This window comes from Salvia hispanica, chromosome 3, assembly GCF_029641045.1.
Source record: "Salvia hispanica isolate PSC_SH4W2 chromosome 3, Shi_PSC_v1, whole genome shotgun sequence".
Lineage (NCBI taxonomy): Eukaryota > Viridiplantae > Streptophyta > Magnoliopsida > Lamiales > Lamiaceae > Salvia > Salvia hispanica.
The window spans coordinates 25849439-25876433 of NC_142694.1; the positions used below are offsets into that span (position 1 = coordinate 25849439).

Below are 26995 nucleotides of genomic sequence, written 5' to 3' on the forward strand. Positions count from 1 at the left end.
AAGGGTGAATGACTCATTTCTAATATGGTATCAGAACGAGCCCAAGTCAATGATGCATTATATCTCTTTATCTCTTCTCTTGCCTACACACGTGATGAAAGTCCAATATGTCATTCCGGCCCATACGTGAGGGGACGTGTTAAAGAATACAAGTTATAATATGAATTGGATTATTGGAACTTTTTATTTCAATAACTTTCCTATAATTTGATTGGTATTACTATCATAATTTTCTAACGAGGTGTAATTTTCTCAATTTTTAATACTCCCTCCGTCCCCTATTAGGAGTCACTCTTTGACCGGGCACGAGTTTTAAGAAATGTAAAGAAAAGTTGATTGAAAAAGTTAGTGGAACGTGAGACCCATTTTTTTATATTGATTTTATAATAAAATGTGAGTGAGTTGAGTTAGTGGAATGTTGGACCCACTTACTATTTATGATAAAAATAAAGTGTGACTCTTAATTGAGGGCGGATCGAAATGGAAAAGTGTACTCTTAATGGGTGACGGAGGGAGTATCAAACAATCATTCTAAAGAATACAGGGTCATTTGCTTACAATTATATAGGGACAACTGATGCTGATGCTGAAACACCGGAATTGCTTTTTCAGCATAAATGGTCAAATTTAATCTGATAGTAATAAATAAGTACGATAGTTAAATATCTAAATAAGTCATGGTGTATATATAAAATAATACAGTAGCTGTATAAAAGCGTGAAATTACGAGTCAATTTTATTAAATTGTAAAACATGTCTCCAACAATCGCTTATTTTTTTCTTAATTAAATATTCTGAATTGTAGTGTTACGTGTGAAATATTCCCATAGAAATGATTTTATCTTTGATGAAATTGATGCGTCACCCTTCACCATTGTATATGTCCAACAATATATGTTTAATTAGATTTTGCGCCTAAAAACAAAAATAAACCAAACACAGACGCGCGCACACGTTTGAATAGAGTAGATTACTTCACCAACTCAGCTTTAGATAATGAAAAAGCTTAACAACTTTTTCGGCTTAAATAGAAAAAAATAATCCATTTAATTTTATCATTTGATCTCTGTATGCTGCTGCAAGTTCATATTCAATTTAATCATGACCTTAATTTTAATTCATTTTAAAATAGACTGAATTTGACATAAATCAAACCACATATAGAGTTCATGCATGCAATAAACAGCAATTAACTCTTTTTTTCTTTTTTTAACCATAGGTGTAACGAACCCCGCCTTTTTTGCGGAATTCGACTAATCCTATTCGACCGGGCTTACGAATTAAGGCCGAAAGTTTCCCAGCGGGTGGCAGGGTTTGAATCCGTGACCTCAAGGTCACCACAGCTCTGCGTTGCGACCCCGTTGGTTAGCAATTAACTCTTTCAATGATCAACAATTCCAAAATTACATTTACAATCAATATTTCCACGAAGAACACATAGTTACACAAAATGCAACAAAACCTATCCAAAAAACAAAGATCAACGACGCAAAAGCTTGAGTGCCTTAGCTAAAGTGGCTCTAAACCTCCGTACATCAATGGTGACGTTCTGATTATTCAAGTAAACATTTCTGAGCTCATTCCATCCCTTCCTGTGTATCGAAATCGGATCTCTAATCACCGGATGATCCGCCGCATATTTCTGAATCAGAGAGCTCTCCTTCAATCCAATTTTGTAATCCAGATACCTAATCCCCATCCCCGCCGCCGGATCCCCAAAATCGAGCTTCGCGAACACGTCAATGGCGCCTAATGGCACAATCTGTACCAGCACCGCCTTCTCCGGCAGGAAAACCATGTTCGTCAGCCCCGCGCCGTGCACCCCCACCATCACGTCGCACGAATTCACCAGCTGCGCGAATTTCGTCAGATTTGTCGAGTGGTCGCCCTCGGCGGAGACCACCTCGAACCCTAGCTTCTCCGCCGCTCGTGAGATCCGATCCTCGTTCGTCAGAATTCGCGTCCTCTTCCTCGACACGATCATCAGGCGAGGCCGCGCGTCACCGCGGATCGCTTTTTTTCTATTCAGAGAGTAAGTTTTCCAGAGGAGCTGCCGGAATTTGAGCATGCTCGCGCCGGAGGAAGAAGCGGAATCAGCCGCCACCACTAGCTCGCTGTCGAATTTGAGGCCGGCGATTAGTCTCCCGTAGCAATTTGTGGTGTTTTCGCGGTCGATGTCAAGGATTTCGCTTCCGGTGAGGCGGCTGAGGAGGGGGCGGAACTTCCCCGGCCACCACGGCTTGTAGTCGGTGGCGAGAAAATGCACGTTTCGTTTGAATCGGAACGACGTCGTAAACAGTGGAACTAGTAAATCGGCGAAATCGTGGAAGTGATTTCCGCTGAATCCGCCGATTGAGAAGAGCAATGCGGGAAGAGAATGAAGCCGGTCGCATTTCGGAACGGAGGCGTCGTCTTCCGCCGCTAATTTAACCGTCCATTTTTTAACAAATCCGGTTCCTCTTCTAGGATACGGCTCTATGATCCAATCAGAAGCCGCGTTCGTATCCAAAATTTGATACGAACGCGGCTTCACGACAAAAATCGTAGACGAATTCGCGTCGACTCTAACGTCTCCTTCGATCTCGCAGTAATCTGCATTTGATTTTAAAACTCTGCACAACGGCTCCACATTCCGCCATTCTCTAGCTAGTTCCGTCACTGACTCGTTCGTTACAAGCATGCTTTGCAAATTCAACGGCTCGATTTTGGCTGTTTCGTTGATCGCAACCATGCTCTTAGCACTATCTTCTGAGAAACACAACCGCATTATTTTGTTAGTGTTGTTTTAATCATCATATCAAATTCAACAACTGTTGAGTTGCAAACTCATCTCATATCAGAGAACGAGTGAAGTAATGAAGTTGGAAGTAGTATTGTCCAACTCCAATTACTAGCTAGTTTGAAACCTTTTGAAAGTGACTCAAAAACAAACACGTCCAGACTTGGTCAATATCAAACTAATGTGCAGTTGATATTCCTAACAACAACATCAACACACATATACCTGTTTGAGCAGTGATATTGTCGATAATGGCATCATCGATGAGCATGGTTTCCATCACCGACTCATTCGTCACAAGCATGCTTTTCAACTTCAACGGCTCAATTTTGGCTGTTTCGTTGATCGCCAGCATGCTCTTAGCACTATCTTTTGAGAAACACAACAACATTATTTTGTTAGTGTTGTTTTAATCATCATATCAAATTCAACAAATATTGGGTTGCAAACTCATCTCATATACTAGTTGAAACATTTTGAAAGTGACTCAAAAACAAACACACGCAGACTTAGCTAATACTACTATCAAACTAATGTACAGTTGACGGTCCTAACAATAACAACATCAACACACATATACCTGTTTGAACAGTGATATCATCGATGAGCATGGTTTCCACAGCACTGATCGAGAGTTGAAAATTGACAGCATCGCCAACTGAGATATACAACGAAACAAAGCCTAATTTTGAGTACTTAATTTCTCTCTCGAGAATGCAAAATGAAGAGAAAGAGAGGCTACGTACTAAGTGTCAAGGGATGCAAAGTAGGCTTGAATGCGGAGGAAATGCTTAGCGCGATGAAGAGAGCGAGGACGAGAGCGAAACATCCGAATCGTTGGCGATCGAAGCGGCTGAAGCTCTTGGCGAAAATAGGATCATACATCTTAATTTACTTGGAAATGGAGCTCCTCTTTTCTTCTTGCTTGGAGATATGAAAGAGTAGAGATCTTTGCTTAAATGGAGTGCCACTAAAAGTCAAGGAGAAGTAGACGGTGTCGAAATAATTAATTAATTCAATAAGTTTATATGTAGCTTATACCAACTTAAGTTTTCGTGCTCCCCATTTCAATGATTGATTTATAGGTTAGTTGCAATATTACTTTTGGAATTTGACTTATAGATTCTATATATCTTTTCAAATTGTGTAGGTATTTGATTGAGTTCTTTGCAACGTTCGTATCCAGTTATAATTAGACATTTGTATTTTTTTTATCATTATCTTCGCCCATCCCACAAACGACAAGGTTTCTAAAAAATAATTCACTACTCCGTATTTTTCATGTAAAAGATGAATTATAATTTATCGTTGGTGTGATCGTTGTCGAGTGTATATTTATGATGTCATCTTATAACATTGCACATTTATAAGAGTATTTGTAGTTTTTAGATGGACGATGAATACAATACGCAAGTAGGAATACTTCATAATAGAAAGGATTTTCAATTAAATTAGATGCACTTATATATATGTATGTAGGTTGTTAAAGTGTATTCGTAGGTTTTTGGGTGGAAGATGAAACGTAAAATAGTACTAATAGAAAAGATTTTTGATTAAATATTATCAAGATAATTAATTTTGTCTGTAATTAGCGCATCTTTGGTACATGAATTACCTAAACTTAATATTAATACTTTAAATAGGAATAATAATAAATATACTTTTACATGTCGAGGGACAAACCAATGGTATGTCAATACTTGACCATTTATATTGTATTTTAATGAAATAGAAGACGTCTGCTACTCTATAAAATAAAGAAAACTTATTTAGCTAGGATTTTACAATCAAATAACGTGAGAGTTTAGGGAGATTCTCAAATCTGCCAATGCCAATTTATAAATCATATTCCTTCGATTATAGGTGGCACGGTCGTTTGTTCGGAAAGGATGACTTCAACTACAGCCATTAGAAATTAGAGAGTAAAAATTATTTGTGAGGTCAATTCTAGAATATGTCACATCCCCTATATGCAGTGGTAGCTAAAGAAATAATAGTATAATAATAACATATTCAATTAGAGTATAAGTTTAAAAAGTTGTTAGTCCCAAATTTGGAGTTTCTTGCGGGTATATACTAAACCATGCCCCATCTTAATTTTAATTTCATTATAACGTAAACAATGTTGAGAATTAAGAAATTGTAACAACTTAGTGTCGGTAGAGAAGTCCGAAGCTAACTGTTAAGCAGTAGGCAATGAGTTGCATTCCATGGTACATAAATTATGAATTGTTGAAGAACACACTATAAACAAATATGCTAATTGTCAAATAAATTATGAACGATAATCATGTTCTTGTTTGCTCCACATTTTTCAAAATTAGAAGAATATAATATGGAAGATCAAATTTTTACAATCATCTCATCCTTCCTTTTTCCGTCGAGTTACGCGCTAATATGACAACATGTTTAAAACAGGTGGATAAAATGGGAAAACTGACTGCGTCTACTTAAGTTTGGAACAATATTTTGTCCACGTGTTTTGAATCGGCTATCACATCAGCTCGTAATTCACCAGAAAAGGAATTACATATCAAAATTTAACCATCTTTTGTGATTTATTTGGCAATTTACCATAATTTAATTATAAATGTATTTTTGTACATATGTTATTCAAAACTTGTTATTTAACATCAAGTCATAAACATCCAGAAGATAAATAAATATACAAAACATGTTATTTAACATTAAGTCATAAACATCAAGCCTCATAACTTAATTAAATCTACATAAAACTTGTGTCAGAGATATACAAATGTAATATATGTACCCTACTATACAAAGACGCTCAAAACTGGGGTATTATTTTCTTTGAAGCGTATTTTAATCTCTTTAATTCCACCATCAACAATGGATAGCTCTCCATGTTATGGTGGATGATGGAGTATTATAATTTATATTTCCAATTTTTAATATAAAAGGCAATGGGAGACAAGCATACTAGAAACCAGTGAATCATGTACACATATATAATCAATTTTATTCAGTATTTCAGTTGATATGAGTTGATCATCATATTCATACCCTAAACAAAGACAAATTATTAGTTTAGCGTGGAAAAAAATGTTGCTTGTGTACCTGCTCTAATGACTTGAAAAAGTGCAATTGTGAGGTAGAAGGCACTAAGGGGTAGGTTGAATTAAAAAGGGACATCTTAACAAATATTACAAAATATTCAAATATTATAGTAGTACTTGATTGCATAATTTGCATTCATTGGAATCTAGGATTTATTTGGGACAAATATTGATGACCCTCGTTATACAAAATGGAACTATTGTCTTTTCAGAATTACAGTATAATTCTTTAAGGAATAGTGCAAGATTTTAGCCAGAGTAATGTTTGCCAAAACTTGCAAAAATGCCCACAAAGTAATCACATTTTAATTTTTCTGTAATCACATTTCAATAAAATCATATTGCAATATTTCACTGTATCAGACAAGGGCAGTACATTTCACATAATTGAGTAAAATTATTACAGGTGAAATCCAGTCTACAACAAACAAAAACGACCTAGAACGTGCTCGAAATTTGAGTACATGGTTTCTTTTAACAAATAGATGTAAACTGCCGCGAAACATTCATATCTCTCACAACTTAATACAAGAATTAATGGACAATTTGAATGTTGAACTTTTGCCAACCATCAATTAATTAGAACAAGTGAAAATGAAAGAAAAACAAAAATTACCAGCACTGAGATTTGTCTTCCGTATGGTCGGTTAAAAAGTACAGGGCTACACAATCATTAGTTAAATCCATTCAGCCTGTGGCTCCTCCCCGGGACAGAATCGATTTCCAAATCTGCGAGGGTAATACTGATTTTTTGGTAAAGAAAAACACCGATGTGAACTAAAAGATGCAATGAAAATATGATCATTGTGGAGGGCTAGTACAAACCTTGGGTAGGAAGCTTTATACATTGTGCAGAAATCAGATATCCATACGTGCTTGTCTACAGGTTATTCTTCTTCTTCGGGTAGTTGAAATTCAAGATCAAGTTTCTTCTTTAGATGTGATCTGTCAGCACTGGAAGGAAATATGTCAGTTCCAAACATCACATAAAACACAATTGACAGCCCGTCATATGAGCTTTGGATAGATATGCATTTACGGTCAGATGGTCTAAGCGATAACCATTATTTTTAGTAACAGAGATTGACTGGCAATTTCGTTTACTCACCCCCCCCCCCCCCCCCCTCCCCAAAACAAAAAACAACCGCAATTCTCTGCAGAGGGCCAACCTCAGCCCAAATCAACCCTCCCTTGAAAGTACTGACAGAAAAAAGGATCAAAATACAAATCCCCTCTCAAATCCAATATGTACACACACTTAACTCACTTATCCAAGCTAGAACTGAACTAACCAATTTGTCTCGATTAAAATATAAATTGGGCTTGCTTTTACATCCAAAAGGAACATTCAGCATTAGGTTAGACCAGGAGGAGTCCTTGGCTCCTTGCCCCATTTATTACAAATACGATTTGATGATGACACATATTTCCAGGGAAGACAAGGTTCAGTACCCTACACCCTTTCCTCCTCAAACCACTACGATGAAAGAGACAGGCGATAACAAGACTAACAATGGAACATAAATCAAGTCACTTGTACAAACAATCCCAACTAGAACTGAGAAGGTATACCACAACTCTCACATGCCCTTCAGGCTTTAGCAGAACTAGAAATTCCCCTTCTACTACTACAACGGTATCCACTATTACTCTCTAACCCAAGTTCGACTGGTCATAGGTTTCATCTAACAACCTTGGGTTGAAAGATTTCTTAAGAATTACCTAGAGTATCTTGCCGATAAGGAAAAAGATTACATTTGACAAAACGAGTTTCCAGCTGTAACTTCACCCAGCTGATTATACTATGAACTCCTCCGCTCCCTACTTTTGGACCCTACTTTTGCAGTTATATGAACATCCCCTCTTTAACTTTCTTTTTTGTCGTAAAAAAAAAGCGCATTAGATTGGATTTATTGATTAAATATTCTAACCTAGTTCAAAAAAAATCTACTAGGCTACTATGCAAGAGAATCTTTGGAACCAATATTCATGGCTCAAAACTTTTGGCCACTAGTATTAACGAGAGTTGAAAAGTAATGTATTGTGTGAGTGAAAAATAATCAAATGGAGTATTATGTAAAGGTACCCTAAAAATGACACAGCCCGTGTTACATGGGATGGCCCAAAAAGGAAACAGGCACGAATATTGGGACAGAAGGAGTACTATATTGTTCAAGATTGGGAGTTCGTACATATATTTCGTTTACATTGATTCTTTATCGTTGTCAATTCAAAGATTTTAAAAGAAAGGTGCGATCCATTAGAGATCCACAATTCTTTTATATATGTATCATCCAAGAGATTATATTTAATTGATAAATATGACACTGTCATATTTATTAAACTCACCATCACCTTCTCCACAAATACAAGGGGATATTTTATAAGAGCTACCAGCAAGCAATAAGAGCTCATAAGTTTATCTTGGTACTAAAATGACCATTATAAGAATTGCCCTTCGTTTAATTTTAATGCATATTTTATTTTATCTGAATTATTGACCTAAATACTCAAATGGGCACAACATTTGATGCTGCTCGAATCAGTTCCAAACATCAGCAGCAATTTTCTGTAGAACCTAAAGTATGGTTGGCAATTCATTGACGAATAACTTAAAAGTTTTATAGGAATATGTTTTTTACAAGTTTTTTTAAAAAACTATACATGAGTTTTCTAGTGGTACTAAATGTAATATTTTTTTCACAACTGTCTGCTACTTGATAGTTAAAAATGAGAGTGTATAAAAGGACATGTGGCACACATGTGAATCTTTTCTTCTAGGTTAATTACGGGGTAGGCTTTTCAATTGCTTTACTTTGGTCGAGTGGTCTTGTTATTATTAAAAAAAATTAACTTCAGATAGTAACAAGAAAGTCTACTCTTTCCAATACAATGTTAAGTCTCTTCACTTTCTGAGCTAAAATATGAGCATAACCCTAATCTATTCTTCTCTCATTGGTTCTCTGCAGCTTTCTGCCTCTCCGCCCTCCCTCTATTTATCTTTCTGAAGAAGTGAAGTATTTATATAGTTTGGCATTCCAGGTCAAGTTTCATGGGATACTTATTTCTCCAGATAACCATCAAATTGAGGACACATCCCAAAGTGGCCCAGGGGTATGAGCAAATTTGACAACTATGCTACAGTTACGATGATTTTATGCCGTATCTGAGGATCCCTACTTACACAGTTCGCTAAATTTCCACATTTAAATTTCAAACAAACAGTGGGTATGACTTTTGAGCATTATCTACTGTAGCTGCTCCTTTTTATCAAAACATATAAACAAACAACTGAACATTCAAGGAATCTATATTGTCATTAAGTGTACAGAAAGAGCCTACCTGTTAATAGTTGGTCTATTTGGTGGCCTCATGCCAAAAACTGAAAAATCCAAAGACATTGGAGCGTGCTCACTCCTCTCCCCGGCTGCCTGCTTTGTCTCATTGCCATGGTCGTCCATCTTGATCGTATTGTGAGCATTCACATCAAAGCCCTCCCGTTGAGGCATGATTCTTCTTTGTTTTCTAGGAGGAGACAGCACTGTTGGTCCATCCAGACGATTAAACTCTGAGGCCTTTGGATTGGCCGATTCCTTCTTTGGCGGAGGTCTTCGAAGCAAAGCAGGTTCTGTAGGTGGAGGTATGGAAGAAAAATACCTAAAGGAAAAGCAAAAGATAAATTTAAATGTTTTCCGACTAACTTCAGTACAGTTGAATAAGAATACCTATGCTCCAGAGCCTGCTGAGCTGAAATTCTTGCTTTAGGATCATAAATGAACATCTTCCCTAAAAGGTCCAAACAATCATCACTAGCCATGGGAAATAATGTGCGCAGTGTTTGACCAGGCACATGCTGATATTCCACATAATCTGGAAGATAGACCATATCTGACCATTGGGATGCCTTTGGCGTCCCAAAAGCCGCAAATATCTTTCCTAGTTGATCAATATCACTGTTTCCCTGCAGAAAATCTAGTTTGAGCCCCACATCTCAACTACCGCAGGCATCACATGCTCAAATTTATCACACATGTATGGCCTATAACACGTGTGCCTTGATCATAGCAAGAAAAACTGATAATTTAGGACGATGAAAAGATTTGAGAAGTACACTGCCTTCCAGAATTCCACTTAGCAAATATGAATGAGAAGATGACATAAGCAGATTGAATTGCACCTGCAGAAAAGGTCGACGTAAAAGCAGCTCAGCAAATATGCATGCTGCAGCCCATACATCCACCCCTGGACCATATTGTTTGGCACCAAACAGAAGCTCGGGAGCTCTGTACCATCTAGCAAAAACCTAACACGACACTACAAGGTTCAATATGATATTTCCATAACACCTTTATAAACAATTAATCGAATGGTCGGAGTAAGAAATACTATAAGGTTCTAACAATATTTCATGCAACAAGTTTGAATTTAATCGGAGTCAGAATCCCGATTACCCAAGACACAATACCTGATGTGTGAACCTTCGATCAGGGCTTCCAAATATACGAGCTAAACCAAAATCTGCAAGTTTAAGTTGTCCAGCAGGTCCAATCAGCAAGTTGTTCGGTTTCATGTCCCTGTTCAAACTAATATAAGAAACCAAAATAAATGAAAAGTTGAACTTGATTAGCTCTAAGAAAAAGAAAAAAGACCTATGCAGGACCCATTTTTTATGGCAAATGGAAAGCCCCTTCAGTGTCATCTGGATGTATGATTTGATGTCAGCGGGCGAAAGAACAATATTTCTATCACGAATAACAGCTTCGAGATCTGTCTCCATAAACTCAAACACAAGGTGCAAGTTCCCCTTGTGAGGGAATGCATCAATCAACTCAATGATGTTAGGATCCTTAAGCTCTTTGAGCAACTTAATTTCTCTTAAAGCTGTGAAATTGACACCTTCCTTCTGCTTCCCCAAACGAATTTTCTTGATAGCAACTACTTGCCCAGTCTGCAAAATTATATAGCTGAAATCAGAGCAGCTCACAGAAAATTGCCACAAAATGATATCGCTTATATGAAACCTCCATCCCCAAAACCCCAAAATAATTGAAAAACATCCGTATCTTTCCCCAATTTCAGAAACTTCAATAGATGGACGAGTGCAGCAATTACTAAAATAGAACACACAAAATTCAGAAAGGGTAAAAGCTGCGTGATGACTCAAACCCCGCAAAACCCTAGAACAATAATTAGCCGGTAATTTCGAAAATTGGCAGGATAAAATTGACGAGCACGTCTGAGAAGTGGCGTAGGGATGGATGGTACCTTAGTATCGATGGCTTTGTAAACGACACCATATGTACCTTCACCGAGAACTTCGCGTTTGAGATAACGATCGGCTACCTTCTTGGTCAACAACTGATCCATGTCCGCCATCTTTCTCCGCGTCTCCGCCCTCCCTTGTCAAGATTCAAGAACTTACTGCTCAAATTCGTGGGTTTTTCGATAAATCAGTGTGAATACAAGTTGTCATCCTGCGTTAAAAGTGAGGTGTGAGTGAAGAACATATGACATACAATGGTGTGAAGATATATGCGGATGCAATTGCGATTGGGGGAATGCCGGAGGGAGCCTAGTGTGTGAAGCTGCGTGTGTTTCAACTTTTGTTTAATGGGTTTTTGCACTTTTGTTGCTAAACAAATCAAGTCATGGAATTTCGGTAGGGAATAATTTCCCTCTTAACTTTCTTAGAGCACTCCCAATGGCGACGGCGAAAATCCGGCGATTTTTTGCCGGATATCGCCGACTTATCACCGGCTATTGGGAGGATTTCAGCGATTTTTCGGCGAAAATCCTACTGATTTTACGTCAAGCGGCGTTTTAACGCCGGGCTATCGCCGGATCATCGCCGGCCACTGTGGGGAGCTGTTCGGCGATTTTTCGGCGATGATCTTTTTTTTTTTTTTTTTTTTTCCTCAACGGTCATATTCTAATTTCCACCCCTATAAATATTTCATCCTCTTCCTCCATTCATCACCTACAAACTTCATTCACACAAATTTTCAATCTTTTTTCTCTCCATCTTTATTAAATGAGTTCTGATTCATCGTCTCGTGCTCAGTCCGACGAGGAAATATCACATTCTTCTTCCGAAGAAGAGGTACCTCCCGCTCCCACCGGATGGGATGTAGCGGATTTCGCCAACAACCCAATCAACAACTATATCTCCCGTTGCATACAAAGCGAGATCACTCGAATGCAGCAGCCACCCCCCCAACGGCCAATCCGCCGGCGGCGCCGATACATCCCTCGCAACCACACTGGTACGCACGATCGGCTGTTCGCCGATTATTTCGCGGAGGAACCACGTTATCCGGCAGATGTATTTCGTCGCCGGTTCAGAATGCGCCGCTCCCTCTTCCTGCGCATTGTTAATGCGTTGTCCGCGCGTTACCCCGAGTTCCGGCTCCAGCGAGACGCAGCAGGGAAGCCCGGACTATCGCCCCTACAGAAATGCACTGTTGCCATCCGGCAGTTGGCATACGGAGGGTCCGCCGACATGTTCGATGAGTATCTGCAATGCGGCGAGACGACTGGCAACGAGTGCCTGAAGAATTTCTGTCAGGGCGTGCGAGAGATATTTGGGGAGCACTACCTTCGCTCGCCGGACGCAGCTGACTGCCAGTTCCTACTGGATTGGCACTGGAGGACCCACGGCTTTCCGGGGATGCTCGGCAGCATCGACTGTATGCACTGGCAGTGGAAGAACTGCCCAACCGCGTGGCGAGGCCAGTTCACCACCGGCTACAAAGGTACGCATCCCACCATCATTCTTGAAGCCGTTGCCGACCAACGGCTTTGGATTTGGCATGCTTATTTTGGTATAGCCGGGTCGAACAACGACCTAAATGTTCTCAATTCCTCGCCCCTTTTCAACGAGCGGATCAACGGGTTAGGCCCCTCCATCGAATTCACGGCCAATGGCAATGTGCATAACATGGGGTACTACCTGGCTGACGGCATCTATCCGCAATGGCCCGTGTTTCTGAAGACGATCAGATGCCCACTCGGAGATAGAAGAAGGTATTTTGCCCGAGCGCAAGAGTCTGCGCGCAAGGATGTGGAGAGGGCATTTGGGGTGCTCCAATCGCGATTTGCACTGGTAAAGGGCCCGACGCGCTTTTTCTACCAGGGGGATATTGCCGATATCATGTATGCGTGCATCATCATGCATAACATGATCATCGATGATGAACACGAAGGCGTCCTCGACGTCACCAACGACCCAAGTGTTGCATCATTGAGTCACGGTGTCTCAACCGAGTCCGCCCGCCAGGGTGTACCGCACAACGAACATGAACGGTTCCAGGCGTTCATGGACATACACCAGAAGGAGGCCCATCAAGCACTACAACACGATATCATCGAAGAATTGTGGGCAAATAGAAACCGCGCCCACCGCCCTTGAATTTTTTTTTCTTTGAATTTTTTTTTTGATTTTTTTTCCATTCTTGTACTTTTTTTTTTTTTTAATTTTCTTCGTTGTAATGTGTACCCGTGTTTAATACAACGAACTTTATTACTATTATTTGTTTTATCTTATAAATTAAATAAGCTAGCTTTATTATATATAAAAATAAAACAATTAAATTAGTGATGATGTAAAAATGAAATGTTGAGTTAGGGAGAAATAAGGGAGAAATAAGGGAGAAACCATTGCAGAGGTTGGCTAAAAGTTGGCTAAAAACTGGGGATAAATTTTGGTACTGATGTGGCGCTGATGTGGCAGGAGTTAGGGAGAAATAAGGGAGTTTATCCCCAAACCATTGGGAGTGCTCTTATATAATTTCTCCATACACTCCTCAACCTAACTAAACGTCCAAAGTCCTATTTAATGTGACATAATATAAATTTGTTATTTAGTTATTAGGGATGTAATCAATTGCTAACTAATTATCAATTTCAAATTGAGACCAATTTTTAATCATTAGATTAGAAGATTTTGTGGTTAATATAATGTCAAGTGTAATATATTTTAAATTTAAATAATTATTAATTAAATTAAAAGGGTATTAATGTCAAATCCTATATGTAGTAATTATAACTAACTATTTTCTCTCTCCTCAAAATCATCTCAAATCTTTAAATTTACGTAACTCTTTCAATTTAAATTATTTTTTCACAAAAAATATATCAAATTAAAGATAATTTAATAAGGATTCCAACGAGATCTCAATTGCATATGTTCCGACGATGTTCGGGTGATGAAATTTGATAAATTATATTTCAATTTTCGTACATGTTGATAAGCAGCTATTTTCAACAAATACAATAAAAAATCTGAATATATTGTAGGCAAAATCTCAATATTATGCATGTCCAATCTCAATAAAAATATATTTTCTTGTCCTTATGTTGATATTCTAATGTCATATTGTTGATATTTGTAATACACAATGTTGATATAAAAAAACACTCGCGAAAATTATCATATGATAACATAATGACGATATTACCCTTTTGTTGATATTTTGTCTACTATTTATTGAGATTTTGTGAGCTTTAATCTCATCCACTCATTTTAAAATCCAAGGGTGGAGATTTAGTCTTGATTTTGGATTAGAGTGCTATAAGCATTAGAATAGGACCCCCAGTAATTAATTCAACTTATGAATATATATAAACAGTGGTTTAGGACGGAGCGGATCCCCTATTCCACAATCCTACCACACTTCTACAGCTACTCCACACTCATACCAAAATAAAATAATCCATCTTCATTTATTAAAAATTGTTCATGATTATAATATTATTTTATTTTGTTGTGAGTAGGTGGAGTAGGAGTGGAGTTAAAATTATGGAGTAGGAGATTGGCTCTGGGTTTAGGGTGTTCGTTCAAATGAATTCAACTATTTGCAACCCTAGATTATGAGCATTATATAAAAAAAAAGCATGTTTAATGAATCTGTGGTACAGAGAATTTTATATTTTTTTAATTTATACTACTACTAGTATCTTACAACAAATTTATAATGTTTCATTGAGAGTATTTTGGCAGACCTATCTTATAAAATACGATATACTTATAATGTGTACATACTACCTCAACATTACTCATATGTATCTATGGTCCTAGGGCATCTACAACGGGTGCAGAGGAGAGGTGTCAACCGTTCACAACAGTGCGGTACATAGTCCATTGTGTTGCGGACGTGCGGCAATTTAGATCACTTAATACTTTTCCTACTTCATCCCCTACTCCACCCTTCACAAACATAAAATATGATGGTGGGCCCTTCACTTATGTTTGTGAGAGGTGGAGTAGGGGATGAAGTAGGGAAAGTATTAGAGCATCCGCAACGGTTAGTGGAACGCCGTCCGTCCGTCCTTGCCGCTGGCAAGGACAAGCTCGTCCGCCAATGTACGTCGTTCGTCTGTGCCAGCGGCACGATGCTGCTCTTAAATAAGAGCACGTCCATGGCACCATGTGATTGGCCAACGGCTAAGCCGTTGGCAAAATTGATTTTTCTTTTATTTTTTTAAATTCGGAAATAATTCGAAATAATACCAAAAATTATAAAAAAATATATTTTTAGATTCCCAAAAAATAGAGCCGTTTATGGACGTTATTTTTGGATTTTTTGGATTTTTTTAAATCCCAAAATCATCTATAAATACACACGTTCATCATCCACTTTTCACATCAAATTATCTATCATTCATACTTTTTCATTATGAAATTTTATGGATTTTAATTACGTAATTTTTAATTTTTAGGATTTGAATTATGTAATTTTTAATTTTTAGGATTTGAATTATGTAATTTTTAATTATTTTGTAATTTGTAAGAGTATTCCGGGTATTTTTAATGCATTTTAATATTGTAAAAATGTTTTTATTTAAATTGAATAATAGAATGGTGAAATTCTTGAGTTTGTTCTTAGCTAAGAGGACGGATGTGAGTGTTGTGCTCTTAGTTAAGGTTAAGGAGTAAAAGTGGATCCAGGTCCACTTCCGTGTCTTAGCTAAGAGCATGGATGAAGATGCTCTTAGGTGATCAAGTCCAACATAGGGAAAGGTGTGGTGCTGGCTGAGTTTGACTTGAGACTTTTCAGAGAAATTGGATCTGGCACACCCAAACTGCCTATTGCGGTTCCTAAGTTTGACGTTGTAGGGTGGGGGTGCGAGTATTCAGGTCCAACATAGGAGGGGTGTGGCATCGGTTGAATGTGGCAGGAGACTCCTCGAAGAGGTTTGATTTGCCACACAAAGACGCGGCTCCAAGTCGGATCGTTATGGGGGTGGGGATGAGTTTTAGAAATTGGTTGGAGCTCAAATTGTATTTTAAAGTAAATTTCAAAGTTTATAAATACAACAATTTCATTAAAAAAAATAATCATCTGTCCATGAAAAATAGTACTCCTATCATTTTCCCAATTTTTCTATGGTCCAAAAAACTACTACTTCCGTCTCACATTAAATGTCACATTTAGTGTGTGCATAGATTTTAATAAATGTAAAGAAACGTGGTTGAATAAGTTAGTTGATTATGAGTACCACTTATATATATTAGTTTTATAATAAAATGTGAGTATAATTGATTGGTTGAATGTGGAGTCTAATAACTCTCATCGTGGGACGGAGGTAGTAAATTAGGGACTCAAGCCTCGTAATGAAAGTTCAATAGAAAGTACATCATATTCGATTACAATTGAAAATAAAAAATTTACGATTTACAGTAAAAAAAATTTTTTTTTTTGGGGGGTGGGGGTGGTCTTGGGTTATTTCATGGAGTAATATTATTTTTCAAGGAAAATATAGGAGTATATAAATGGCAGACGAAATAAAACAAATGCGAGGGAAACAAAAACAAAAATTTTCTCAGATGGAAGCTGAAAGCAATAGTTGCGAGAGAGCAAGAAAGAAGACGCGGCGAGAGGTATATTGGTTTATCCATCAATTAAACTGAATTATTTCCTGTAATCATTGTTTCCTAAGCTGAAAAATTGAGCGTTTTCGATTTAATATCGGTTTCGCAATCCATATGCTAAGGCAGATAATTGAGAAGAAGAAAGCAATCGAGAACAGGATCAAAGCCGCTTCTTCGGTGAAAGATCATCTCGATACTTGTCCGCATTTTCGCCACTATCGAGGAAACGGTTTGTCTGCATCTCAAGCTTTGTTGTCTCTTACAGTTTTTCTGATACTATTTGGTGAAATTAATTGCTAATGTGGCGGCATTGTAATTGAGAGATTCATTTTCTGTTGGCAGGACACTTAATGTGATTTTTCTTTTTTCTATTATAGTAATTGTTAGTAGTAACACTTATATTGTTGTTGTTGTGGTTTTGGGGGTTGTAAGAGCATAATGTGCTAAGTAGTACACTGTGGTTGTTATGTGACCTTTCATGGCTGTATGGTGGCTATTCAAGTACTGAAACTGTAACAGCACTCTATGTTTGGAATAATGGATTTGTGATTGAAAAAGAAATCAAATGGACTTTTTTTTCTGCAAATTTTTATTAGGAATCCCCGAGAAATGCAAGACTTCCGATTTTTCCTGTTTTTAATCTATGTATCCTGTAATTGATGTATCATACTGGCTAAACAGACATGCTCTTGTAATGGTTACTCTTTCTTGATTCCTGCATTGGACGCCTTCTGTTTTAAATATTCACAGTACTATCTAAATCATGTCATTACCAGGATTGCATGCGCATTTGGAGTCAGGACGTGGCGATAGGCTCCCTGTTCGGACAAAACAATACATACAAAACCTTCTCAAGGTAGCCTTGATGTCATATAATAATCCTTCTGCTGCGTTTCTCAAAACATATGTTTTGATTTGTGTTTTTTCTTTGCCAACCCTGGATGTATTTTCTTATTCAGCTGAACATGGAGGCACCTTTTGGACCAGAGTGGTCAGATGAAGAAAAGATCAAGAGACGTGATATGGTTGCACCTGAAGCTCGTTACATATTTGTGCATGAGGTATCAGATGAGGATGCTGATAAAGCGTTAGATCTCAGGGATGTGGAGAGGCCATGCAATTGTAAGGGCTCTATTGTAGGTTTTGTACATTACCGATTCACTCTGGAGGAAGAGGTGCCTGTACTTTATGTTTATGAATTACAGCTTGAGCATCGTGTTCAAGGAAAGGGACTAGGGAAATTCTTAATGCAACTAATTGAGCTAATTGCTTCTCAGGTATGGTTGTATGTTCCTATTTTCATTTAGCTGGAATATATTTTTCTTATCTAAATTTGAGTGAGGCTTATGGGGGTTAATGAAGTGGGGAATTGGAATTAAAAGAAGAGGGTTGTTTGGTGTGGCAGAATCATTCCATGACACTCAAGTTCATTTCGAAAAGTCAGGAATCAGTCATTTTGTTTTTGTTTGGGGGTCTGGGTATGTGTTAGCCATTCCCATTCCCCATACCCATAGATTGCTAAATACCCCCTTAAAGTACCTATGCAGAATCTGGATTTTGTGTGAGAAAAAAATCATTTGAACAAATTCGTTCACAAATGCCAACCCACCAGTGATGTCTATACCATTAAAGAATATATTACTGGTCTCTTTGAATTCTCTCTCCATTAATTTCACTAAGATGGCCCATGAAATTCAAATGCCACTCATTGAAACAATTTCTCCTAATGCCTAATGGCGAGGTTCCCCTGTTCAGAGAAACTCATTGCTTAAAATTGCTTCTATTTCAGAATGGAATGGGTGCTGTGGTTCTAACCGTACAAAGAGCAAATCCAATGGCAATGAACTTTTATATATGTAAACTGAGGTGGGTCATTGTGTATACACTGTTTGAAATGATTTATATGGTAAATACATCATTTATTTTTTTTTTATGTAGAATCGTAAAGAGAATAAAAGTTCTGAACCGCCAACTGCCAGCCAGGGCAACGTCTAGTTTGAAAAACATCACAGTCCACTAGCTAATCCAGATTGTATATCACTTAACTGGTTTTTATTCTGCGTATTATGAAACAAGAGACTGAACATAGCCACATGACTTGTATCCATGATATTTGTAATTTCTCTTAACTCTGGTCTGCAATGCATTACAAAGAATAGTAGCGGACATGATCTTTGACACTTGACTCCTACCTGTCTGATGTGTGCAATAATTCATGCCAACTAACTACTAAACTGAGATTTGATATTTCTGTTTCTCACTACAAGCTCTATAGAAATATTTCTCAGACATCACTTTTTTAGCAATGGTTCGCTCAGGCCGACACTTTCAAAACCAGTTTCAAGATTCTTTTAGTGATGATCCCAGCAATTTACTTATAGGAGAATGTAAAATGTAAAGTACGATTAGTAATTGCTTTGCCTAAAATTGCTTATGTAACTTTTGTCATCAGCACATTAAGTCATCACATTCTGGTTGAAATGTTACTCATCAGCAAACTGCAAATCTTTCTCTTATGACGACTTTCATGTAAAAAAACAATGTCTTGTCTCATAGTTTATTTTGTTTCATTAGAAATTACTGATTAACTCCATTATAAAAGGGACTCCGATATTATACCATAAGATATTTTTTCTGTGAAATTTGTTTTTTGGCCTCCATTTCCTGTGTAGCTTCATTAAGAAAAAAGGAAATATCTTTCTCGCAATTCATGTATACCGTCCACCTGCAATATCATGCTTGACAGGCCCCAGTTGCTTGGGCAGAACCATGACTCTAATGCTTCATTGGTTTTTTTGGTGGGGCTGGTATTTGCGTGGCTTCTCAACTACTCTTTATTGCATTTTAATCTCTTTCAGGTACACAATTGCTGCAATTTCTCCCTCAAAAGTAAATCCGGTTAGAACACTCTCGATACTGTCAACTTTTATCCAACTTCCCCAACATGGTGAAAAGTTAATATTTTAAACCTTGGAATTCCCATATTCATATTGTTATTATCTTTTTTCCTCTTGCAGTTGGGACCAGAGAAAAACTATGAGATACTTTGTAAGTCATTAGACAATGAAGCTCAGGCAGTCTTGGAGGTGTGTTTATAATTTAATGTGTTTAACATGTAAACATATGATATTTTCCAACCAATTAAACCACGTAAAACAGCCCCGAACTCGAATTATTTGATTGAGAGGACTGCTGTATAGCTTAATGAAAACACTTAAAATACTCATGAATTTTTTTGTAGAATGTTTTATTGCGAAGCTCTAGCACTCTTGGAGGTTCAAGCTCTATACTAGTGTGTCCATATCAATCTAACATTTCTATCTAGTATGCTCACATATTATCTAGAGATGTCAAACATTGCTGACCCACTCAGCCCAATTTTTGGACGAGTTTGACAATCTTTTAGTCCACGCCGATCAGTTTGACTCATCTAACGATATCCAAGAGAGATAAAAGAAATGGTTAATTTATCATAACAAAAATTAATGGATAGTTTTTGTCAAAAGAATAGATGAAATTCATTCTTGAAAATAAGGAATATGAAGGGGTGGGGGGAGGGATGACTAATCCCATCCGCATGGATTAGTAATTCCTTGGAGTATGATGATATCCAATTGTAAAATCATGCCAAGTCATGAGATTATGAATTAACATAGATTCCAGCCACTTCCTAAGCTTATTGATTTGAAAATATCCTGTTTGAGTTTATATACAGAGATTCCACTACTCTTATTTAACTCTTCCTCCCCCTCCACATTTAAAACTGATTTATGTCATGTAAGCTATAATAAGGATGACAAACTTAAACAATATATATTAGTGATAGTAACTTACTACTAAACAATCTCCATTTTCATGACAGCTTTTATTTTAGTCAACTGATTTGTACTCTTTTTTTCGTTTAGTAGCCCCATTTTTGCTCTTTTATTTTTGAATTCGTTATTCACTTCTGCCAAAGTTCAACTTGAACTAAATAAATTTCAACAATTCAAAATTTTGGTTGTAGATGATATATCTGATAATATCTTTATATGGTGCATCTCATTGAAGCTCCAGCACTCTCTGTACATTTGCCATCATAAATATACAAATCTGGCGGCGGGGAGTGGTGGAGGTGGTACATTAAGATTTGCTTATATCCTCTAGTAGCTACAAAATATAGGAATTAGTCATTCAGATTTACTTAATATAAATCAGTTTCTGAATAAGCAGTTCAGCTTGACAAGGCGCTGCTTTGCATTCCTGGGAGTTTAGACACCTCTACATATGCAGTGAACCTTGCGTAAACAGGTCTATGATCAGATAATCTGGATTCAACTCTGTTGTACTGGATCTGCTTCAGTCCTTTGCCAAACCAAATTATTCTATCACACCTGCACAAATTCTACTTCTATCACATCTGGGAACAGTTAGTTGAGTAGAAAATTTAAAGGGGAAAATGGCTTACCATGCCGGAGCTCGCATTCTCTTCACTTTTATTTTTTGACCAGATCCATAATAGTCATCCGAGTTCTGGTCATATTTATATGTAGGTGCAAACTCAATTAGTTCCTCATGCCATTCCTCAAAGGCACGTCCTTTGTTCATCTCAGCTATCAACTTTATTTGAATTGTGCAGAATTAAATTATTAGAATAACTGACTGTGGCTATTCTAGGTGAAGTACGTTTTTAATACAATCAAAAGTTTTCCTATTTTTCTTTACCTGATCATTTTCTAACAGTAAGCTCCATTCTTTGTTCTTCACCAAGGATCTCGTCGTATCCTCAGGCAGGTGAATCCTGTAATTTAAGTCTCCTAGCCAAATCACCCGGCTGTTGCAAAACAGGAGCAACTTTTGAGCATTAGAGGCTACATGAGTGAATCCAGTATTGATAATAAGTAATGTTTTGAAGTTATTCAAAACAAGTTAGAAATGCTCTTATGTTAAGTTCAAGTAAATTGTTCATATTTTCCATGTATAAGGGTATTAGCACTGCAAGTTATCAAGTGACTAGTGCTTTCAAGAAAGCAGTACTTATGCTTAAATTTGCATTAAAAAGGTTCAACTTCAGTTCATCTCCCATAAAATAATAGACAGCATAATCACTATGTGATCTGAGCGATATATCTGATATACGTACTCATGGTCTAAAATTTTTCTGGGCAAATGCCGGAGGGGTTCAGGCAGAAATAGGGTGCGTGCTAATATATGTGCTGCATCTGCATTTCGGTGTCTCTCATCGCCTTCTTTACCACCTGAAGCCAAATGGCTGCATACAAAACAAAAGCTTGTTTCATGCAAGCAAAATCTGACGGAGACTGAACCCTGTAATATCGTATAGATCCAGTTAGTTACTACTGGTATATCAGTATACTTCAAAACAAATTTGGAAGTAATATCACATGCAATGTACGACACATTACCATTAAGAGTAGGTTATCTTCATAATTTATCATTAACATTCATCAAGTCTGATTCAAACTTATTACCTTGTTTCCCAGGCGCCCCAAGATACCACATCCGACGCATGAGACACCCAGATTGTTGATGTACTGGTGTAGCTCGGTTCTTGCCCATATGGTAATATATATTCCTACCATTTGTTTACTTATTATGCATTTATAATCTGTGGCATTAGACTTGGTGGAACTCTGTGTTCTTAGGGGATAAATTCTTTGTGACTCTCCAATTTCTGTCTTTTGTAATGTATCTTCTGCCGGTGTCCTCTTGTTAAGAGCTGCTTTAATTAAAGAGTTCCACTTCACTGAAACGTCACTATTCTCTGTCGCCAAAATATTTTCAGCATTGAGAGGGACAATTTCTTGAAACCTTCCAGGAGTTATTAGTTAATAATAAAAAAAAAAGCTGATTCTAGTCCCTTTCATTTAGCTAGACATGCTCATAATAGTTAAAGATTACCCCAAAACATATATATCTGCCATGGTGTCTTCAGTGTTGAGCAACTTGTCGAGGTTCAAGTTGTCTGGAGGTCGGACGCCTCCTACGTTCCAAGAGCCTACAAAGAGCCTTTTTAGGGGGAAAAAGAAAAAGAAGCAGACATATGCGGTTAGAACTTAGAAACAATAATGGTATATTTTCTATGCCTCGTAGCATATAGAAGTTGACCGTACTTGAAAGATTCGTGATGAATATAATACTCTTGGGAGCGGAAGTAAGCTTGATTTGAGCTTTGTGCTGAAGCTTCTGACATATTACCAGAGTGTGGAATGGAAGTATCATCGTTCACTCTTTTCCTAAGGATATTACTTGCCTCCATGATAAGCTCAGCGACCATGGTGTCAACGGGAAAACTTTTCTTTCTTAACTATAGAGAAGTGCATGCTCTCACTTCCCTCGTGGGGTATCTGTGTTGTAGAGGAGTGTTTTTATAGGTCGAAGTAAACCACGCTAGTGCAGAAAATAGTGAAGGTTAGATACAGCTTATAAAAGGATTAGATATAAGGGTGGTGGGTGGGTGAATATGTAGGCCTGACTGAATCCAACATCGATAGTGGAGAGTAACGAAACGGGAAAGGGATCGATTTGGCTCGTTGGAAGGGGCTTTTATCGGTGGGGTCTACTGAAAGGAAAAGTTAATCTTGTTACAGCAAATTACAAGATAAATTAATGCTGAAAATGATGTAGAAGAAAATGAGACAACCTCAACTTGGAAGTAGGACTAAGTTGCATTCATTGAAAATGAGACAACCTCAACTAGATTAGAAGACTTACTCTTCTTGTTGAGATCATTATGAACTTTTTACTTTAGATAATTATCATTCTTGGCCACCCTTTTTCTTATCTGCATTTCCACTTGATGTTGAGTCAACGCCGCTAAACATTTCCAGAATTAGGCAGGCGATCTTTGCTGCGCCATAAATCCATACCACAAATTCTTGTAATTTAAAATTCATGAATTTCATTTGTTTTCAGTGAGGTTCTTGTCGTATGTTTTGTTTGCCTCACTTTTTTAACTATTAGGTGCTTCTCTCTCTATCTTTTTTTTGAATGAACAAATAATTTTAAAGATCCCATGTGTGATGGTTTTATTAAAACCTGAGAACTTTAGCTTACTACTAGACATACCTGTACACAACACAATCCTTTTTGGTTGAATGAATGAATAATTTTAAAGATAGTGGATTCAGACTTGAGATTTTTAACCCCAAGCTAGAGTTAACCACACTATTACTAGATCATGTATATGCAACACAATCTTATTATAAGAGGCTACTAAATCTTCCTTTTTTCACCATGTTCGTTTATAGCTTAACTTTTTTCTTTCTTTGGATTGCGAAATATTAAAAGGCTATTTGCGCCTAAATTTAGTTTAGCTCGTAAACTTTGAAAGTAAAAAAAATACGAACTTAGTTGTTGTAGCTATTTTCCATAAATTTAGTCTTCACCGAAATTAAACTCGATGTGGCAAATTAGAACGTCAATGTGGGCATTGAGAAGGAAATAATGCATAATAATTAACGTTGTCATTTTATTAGGACTTCAAATTGAACAAAAATTCTCGAGGGTTAGTTCGAAGAAAGAATTTGAAATTGTCGACAACTACTTTGAACGATTTTTGTCTGTCACATGGATTTTTCTATGCTGAGATTACACAACAAGGTTCATTGACACTAGCTCATGAAATGGGAAGTTCGGCTCTACCATCAAAATTATGAAAGTACATAAAATAAGAAACCCTTTCTCAGCTTCTAATTGGTGCAAATTATTGTGAATTTGAATTTTGTTATTTCACTTTCAGCTACGACTCTCATTCTCGTATATGATGTACTGTGATTTACTCCATTCGTCCCATAAAAATATGACATATGATATGACATGAGAATTAAGACAAAAATAGTCTAGTAAGAGAGAGGAAAAGAAAGATAGTTAAAGACTTAGAGAGTTAGAGCAGTGACAGTGGACAGTGAGATTCCATCATTATTAATATTTTAATGATGATATTAGTTGTAAATAATTTGATTTATAAGAGTAAAAAGTTGAGGTAACTTTTCACAAATGGAAATTTTTGGACGGATGATAGTTGATTTTACTTTTACACATATTTGTATGCACGGAGTGAATATGTAATTATTCAAAATAATGTACGACCAAACAATAGTAAGTACTACTACTATTACAATAAAAAGTAAAGAAAAAAGACAATGAACGACCAATCAACAATGGACAAACAAGCAACTATTAAGCCAATCAGATTACTCTGTTTGATTTGTGTACTGTTGAGCATTATTTGTTACTTTACGTAGTCCTCGCAATCTGATTGGCTGGCCGGTAATCAAATAAGAATATAAACATTATTGTTTCATTAGAATTAATGATAGTGGGATTTATTTAATTATTGGTCTTGGGGCGACGTTAAAATTTTCATTATAAAATTATAAACCAATCACTTTCACCACTAGTGAAACAGTTGTTGCAGCGTCTACTAAGATTATTATCCCTTTTTCCTATTGGCTATCATCGCAGAGATCAGAAAACTTGGAGAAATATTAGTAGTAAATTCGAAAGTTTATGCACTTTTTCGATAAAAAAAAAAAATTAAAGTAGGAAAATTGCTACTCCTAATACCTAAATAGGATGGTTCATGGAGAGGGGACCATGTTTAAAATACTACTCCATATTAAAGTTGGTTATAACGACATATGTCAAGTCAATATAAGTTAAGTGAAAGGTTTAAATCATGGAATATGATATTATGTTGTTTTCACATGGGGGCATGTTTCATTATTTCAATAAGCCAATTTTACAATGGGCTGCAGGCCATCAACTTTGGCATTTCCAAAATGTCATTCTTAGCTTGATTTTTTTATTTTATTTTTACCTAGGGTCAATTTCTATGTAACTCAACCTATCAATTTTCTTTGAGCCAACAAAACCACTTAGTAAAACAAGAAAGTTTAATCAGTAAGTTTAAGGGCATTCGAAGGTCAAATTTATTTGTACATCCATGTTTTTTATTAAAAATTTTAATTACATCTATACATCATGATCTTCTAATCGAAAAAATTATCTTGACTTAGGATTAAAAACTCATTTTCTAGATATACCAATATCAGCATGTACAGAAAAAACTAGAATTTCACTTGTATACTCCCTCGTTCTATAAAAATATGGGCAATGAATGAGATTAAGACAAAATTGATTAAGTAAAAGAGATGAGGAGAATTGTATGGTAAAGTAAGAGAGAGAAGGAGAATGGTAGTTAACGTAGTGTTAGTAGATAATGAGACATACATTATTAAATTGATATAATTTTTTAAAATGGAACGCACATATTTTTGTGAGACGGATAAAAATGGAAATTGCACATATTTTTGTGGGGTGGAAGGAGTATATAAAATAAAATTTAATGAATGTTGAGTTGGGAATAGTAATTATCTTACTCCTTTTATGTCGGAGAAAAGGGATGCTGGTACATTTTATGGAATGTTACTTCCTTTTCCTTGTGACTTGAAAAAGGTTAACATACATTCTTTAAGAGAAATATAATAATCTCCATTTCATAATAACTTGCTTCAGTCTACACAATAATAATGTCAATAGTTCTCTTGCTAACAATTACAAGATACCTTGAAATTTGACAATATATAAAGATCTAACCTCTTCGAAAATTGGCTTAAGAGTACATTTGAAATCATAATGTATTTCTAAGTAATAGGCAAATGCATGATTAATTTCAATGAAAGCCATATTTCTTAATTTGGTATTCGTTATATTGAAAAGAGAAATTTCCAATCATGTACTTTGATGATAAGACAATATTTTACACAAAATTTCAAATATTTGAAAATATTATAAGAATAAATTTTTTTTAACGGGATTCTAATTTGGATCTTCCCTTATGAAATAATGTTTCATTTCGTAACTAATTACTACTCCATACTTAATAAATATTAGGGGTGGCAAATCGTGCGTGTTGTGTCGTTATCGTGTCGACACGATAACAACAAACACGAACACGACCCGTTAAGAAAACTCCAAACACGAACACGAACACGACCCGCTACCCTCAGACACGAACACGACACGAACCCATTAACGACACGAACCACTTCGGGTCAACTCGACACGATAACAACACATATACGACACAACACGATAACAACACATATACGACACAACACGATAACAACACTATAATAATAATATTATAATATATTAATATTATTTCTAATATGAAAAATTTTAATTTTAATTTTAAATTTTTAAAATTTTAAAATAAATAAAAATAAAATTAATATTATATATACTTAACGTGTAATACGAACA

The 26995-nt window shown here is 36.6% G+C and overlaps 4 protein-coding genes across 9 annotated transcripts; 1 reads left to right on the plus strand and 3 right to left on the minus strand.

Moving 5' to 3' along the window:
* Nucleotides 1-1365: 1365 nt before the first annotated feature.
* LOC125212896 (beta-1,2-xylosyltransferase XYXT1-like) lies at nucleotides 1366-3765 on the minus strand. The gene is made up of 4 exons (XM_048113186.2): nucleotides 3526-3765; nucleotides 3360-3437; nucleotides 3005-3148; nucleotides 1366-2748 (listed from the first exon to the last, which is right to left on the minus strand). Exons 1-4 carry the CDS (start codon nucleotides 3662-3664, stop codon nucleotides 1481-1483), a joined length of 1629 nt encoding a protein of 542 aa, XP_047969143.2. The 5' UTR covers nucleotides 3665-3765; the 3' UTR covers nucleotides 1366-1480.
* Nucleotides 3766-6211: 2446 nt separating this feature from the next.
* Nucleotides 6212-11512, minus strand: LOC125215430 (cyclin-dependent kinase D-3-like). Of its 3 annotated transcripts, none has more exons than XM_048116849.2 (9): nucleotides 11373-11512; nucleotides 11122-11277; nucleotides 10506-10804; nucleotides 10322-10430; nucleotides 10034-10159; nucleotides 9582-9817; nucleotides 9199-9513; nucleotides 6682-6810; nucleotides 6212-6599 (listed from the first exon to the last, which is right to left on the minus strand). In XM_048116849.2, the coding sequence occupies exons 2-8, from the start codon at nucleotides 11230-11232 to the stop codon at nucleotides 6744-6746; spliced, it is 1263 nt and encodes a 420-aa protein (XP_047972806.1). In that variant the 5' UTR covers nucleotides 11233-11277; nucleotides 11373-11512; the 3' UTR covers nucleotides 6212-6599; nucleotides 6682-6743. The 3 variants fall into 3 exon arrangements, with proteins under 3 accessions (XP_047972806.1, XP_047972807.1, XP_047972808.1); XM_048116850.2 differs by having other exon boundaries at nucleotides 11122-11255; nucleotides 11373-11501; XM_048116851.2 differs by having other exon boundaries at nucleotides 6212-6585; nucleotides 11122-11471.
* Nucleotides 11513-16597: 5085 nt separating this feature from the next.
* Nucleotides 16598-22478, plus strand: LOC125212332 (Acyl-CoA N-acyltransferases (NAT) superfamily protein). Of its 3 annotated transcripts, none has more exons than XM_048112462.2 (8): nucleotides 16598-16735; nucleotides 16853-16955; nucleotides 17503-17582; nucleotides 17686-18003; nucleotides 18516-18592; nucleotides 19585-19624; nucleotides 19744-19812; nucleotides 22210-22478. In XM_048112462.2, exons 1-8 carry the CDS (start codon nucleotides 16628-16630, stop codon nucleotides 22237-22239), a joined length of 825 nt encoding a protein of 274 aa, XP_047968419.1. In that variant the 5' UTR covers nucleotides 16598-16627; the 3' UTR covers nucleotides 22240-22478. The 3 variants fall into 3 exon arrangements, with proteins under 3 accessions (XP_047968419.1, XP_047968420.1, XP_047968422.1); XM_048112463.2 differs by having other exon boundaries at nucleotides 19744-19774; XM_048112465.2 differs by lacking the exons at nucleotides 19585-19624; nucleotides 19744-19812; nucleotides 22210-22478 and adding an exon at nucleotides 18665-18945.
* Nucleotides 20712-23150, minus strand: LOC125212331 (type IV inositol polyphosphate 5-phosphatase 9-like). Of its 2 annotated transcripts, none has more exons than XM_048112461.2 (7): nucleotides 22840-23150; nucleotides 22628-22735; nucleotides 22198-22537; nucleotides 21849-22033; nucleotides 21431-21539; nucleotides 21174-21238; nucleotides 20712-21099 (listed from the first exon to the last, which is right to left on the minus strand). In XM_048112461.2, exons 1-7 carry the CDS (start codon nucleotides 23001-23003, stop codon nucleotides 20940-20942), a joined length of 1131 nt encoding a protein of 376 aa, XP_047968418.2. In that variant the 5' UTR covers nucleotides 23004-23150; the 3' UTR covers nucleotides 20712-20939. The 2 variants fall into 2 exon arrangements, with proteins under 2 accessions (XP_047968418.2, XP_047968417.2); XM_048112460.2 differs by having other exon boundaries at nucleotides 21174-21325; nucleotides 22840-23142.
* Between the last annotated feature and the right edge of the window lie 3845 nt (nucleotides 23151-26995).

Coding starts and splice junctions, on each gene's coding strand:
- LOC125212332 (XM_048112462.2), top strand. CDS start 16,628: ATGGCAGACGAAATAAAACAAATGCGAGGGAAACAAAAACAAAAATTT. Junction 18,593..19,584: donor TTTTATATATGTAAACTGAG/GTGGGTCATTGT, acceptor AATCTCTTTCAG/GTACACAATTGCTGCAATTT. Junction 19,625..19,743: donor CTCCCTCAAAAGTAAATCCG/GTTAGAACACTC, acceptor TTCCTCTTGCAG/TTGGGACCAGAGAAAAACTA.
- LOC125215430 (XM_048116849.2), bottom strand. CDS start 11,232: ATGGCGGACATGGATCAGTTGTTGACCAAGAAGGTAGCCGATCGTTAT. Junction 10,160..10,321: donor ATCGAAGGTTCACACATCAG/GTATTGTGTCTT, acceptor GTGTCGTGTTAG/GTTTTTGCTAGATGGTACAG. Junction 6,811..9,198: donor AATAGACCAACTATTAACAG/GTAGGCTCTTTC, acceptor ATTTCCTTCCAG/TGCTGACAGATCACATCTAA.
- LOC125212331 (XM_048112460.2), bottom strand. CDS start 23,003: ATGGTCGCTGAGCTTATCATGGAGGCAAGTAATATCCTTAGGAAAAGA. Junction 22,736..22,839: donor ATTCATCACGAATCTTTCAA/GTACGGTCAACT, acceptor CCCCCTAAAAAG/GCTCTTTGTAGGCTCTTGGA. Junction 21,100..21,173: donor AGAATGCGAGCTCCGGCATG/GTAAGCCATTTT, acceptor GAATTTGTGCAG/GTGTGATAGAATAATTTGGT.
- LOC125212896 (XM_048113186.2), bottom strand. CDS start 3,664: ATGTATGATCCTATTTTCGCCAAGAGCTTCAGCCGCTTCGATCGCCAA. Junction 3,438..3,525: donor TTTGCATCCCTTGACACTTA/GTACGTAGCCTC, acceptor TGTATATCTCAG/TTGGCGATGCTGTCAATTTT. Junction 2,749..3,004: donor CAATATCACTGCTCAAACAG/GTATATGTGTGT, acceptor TGTGTTTCTCAG/AAGATAGTGCTAAGAGCATG.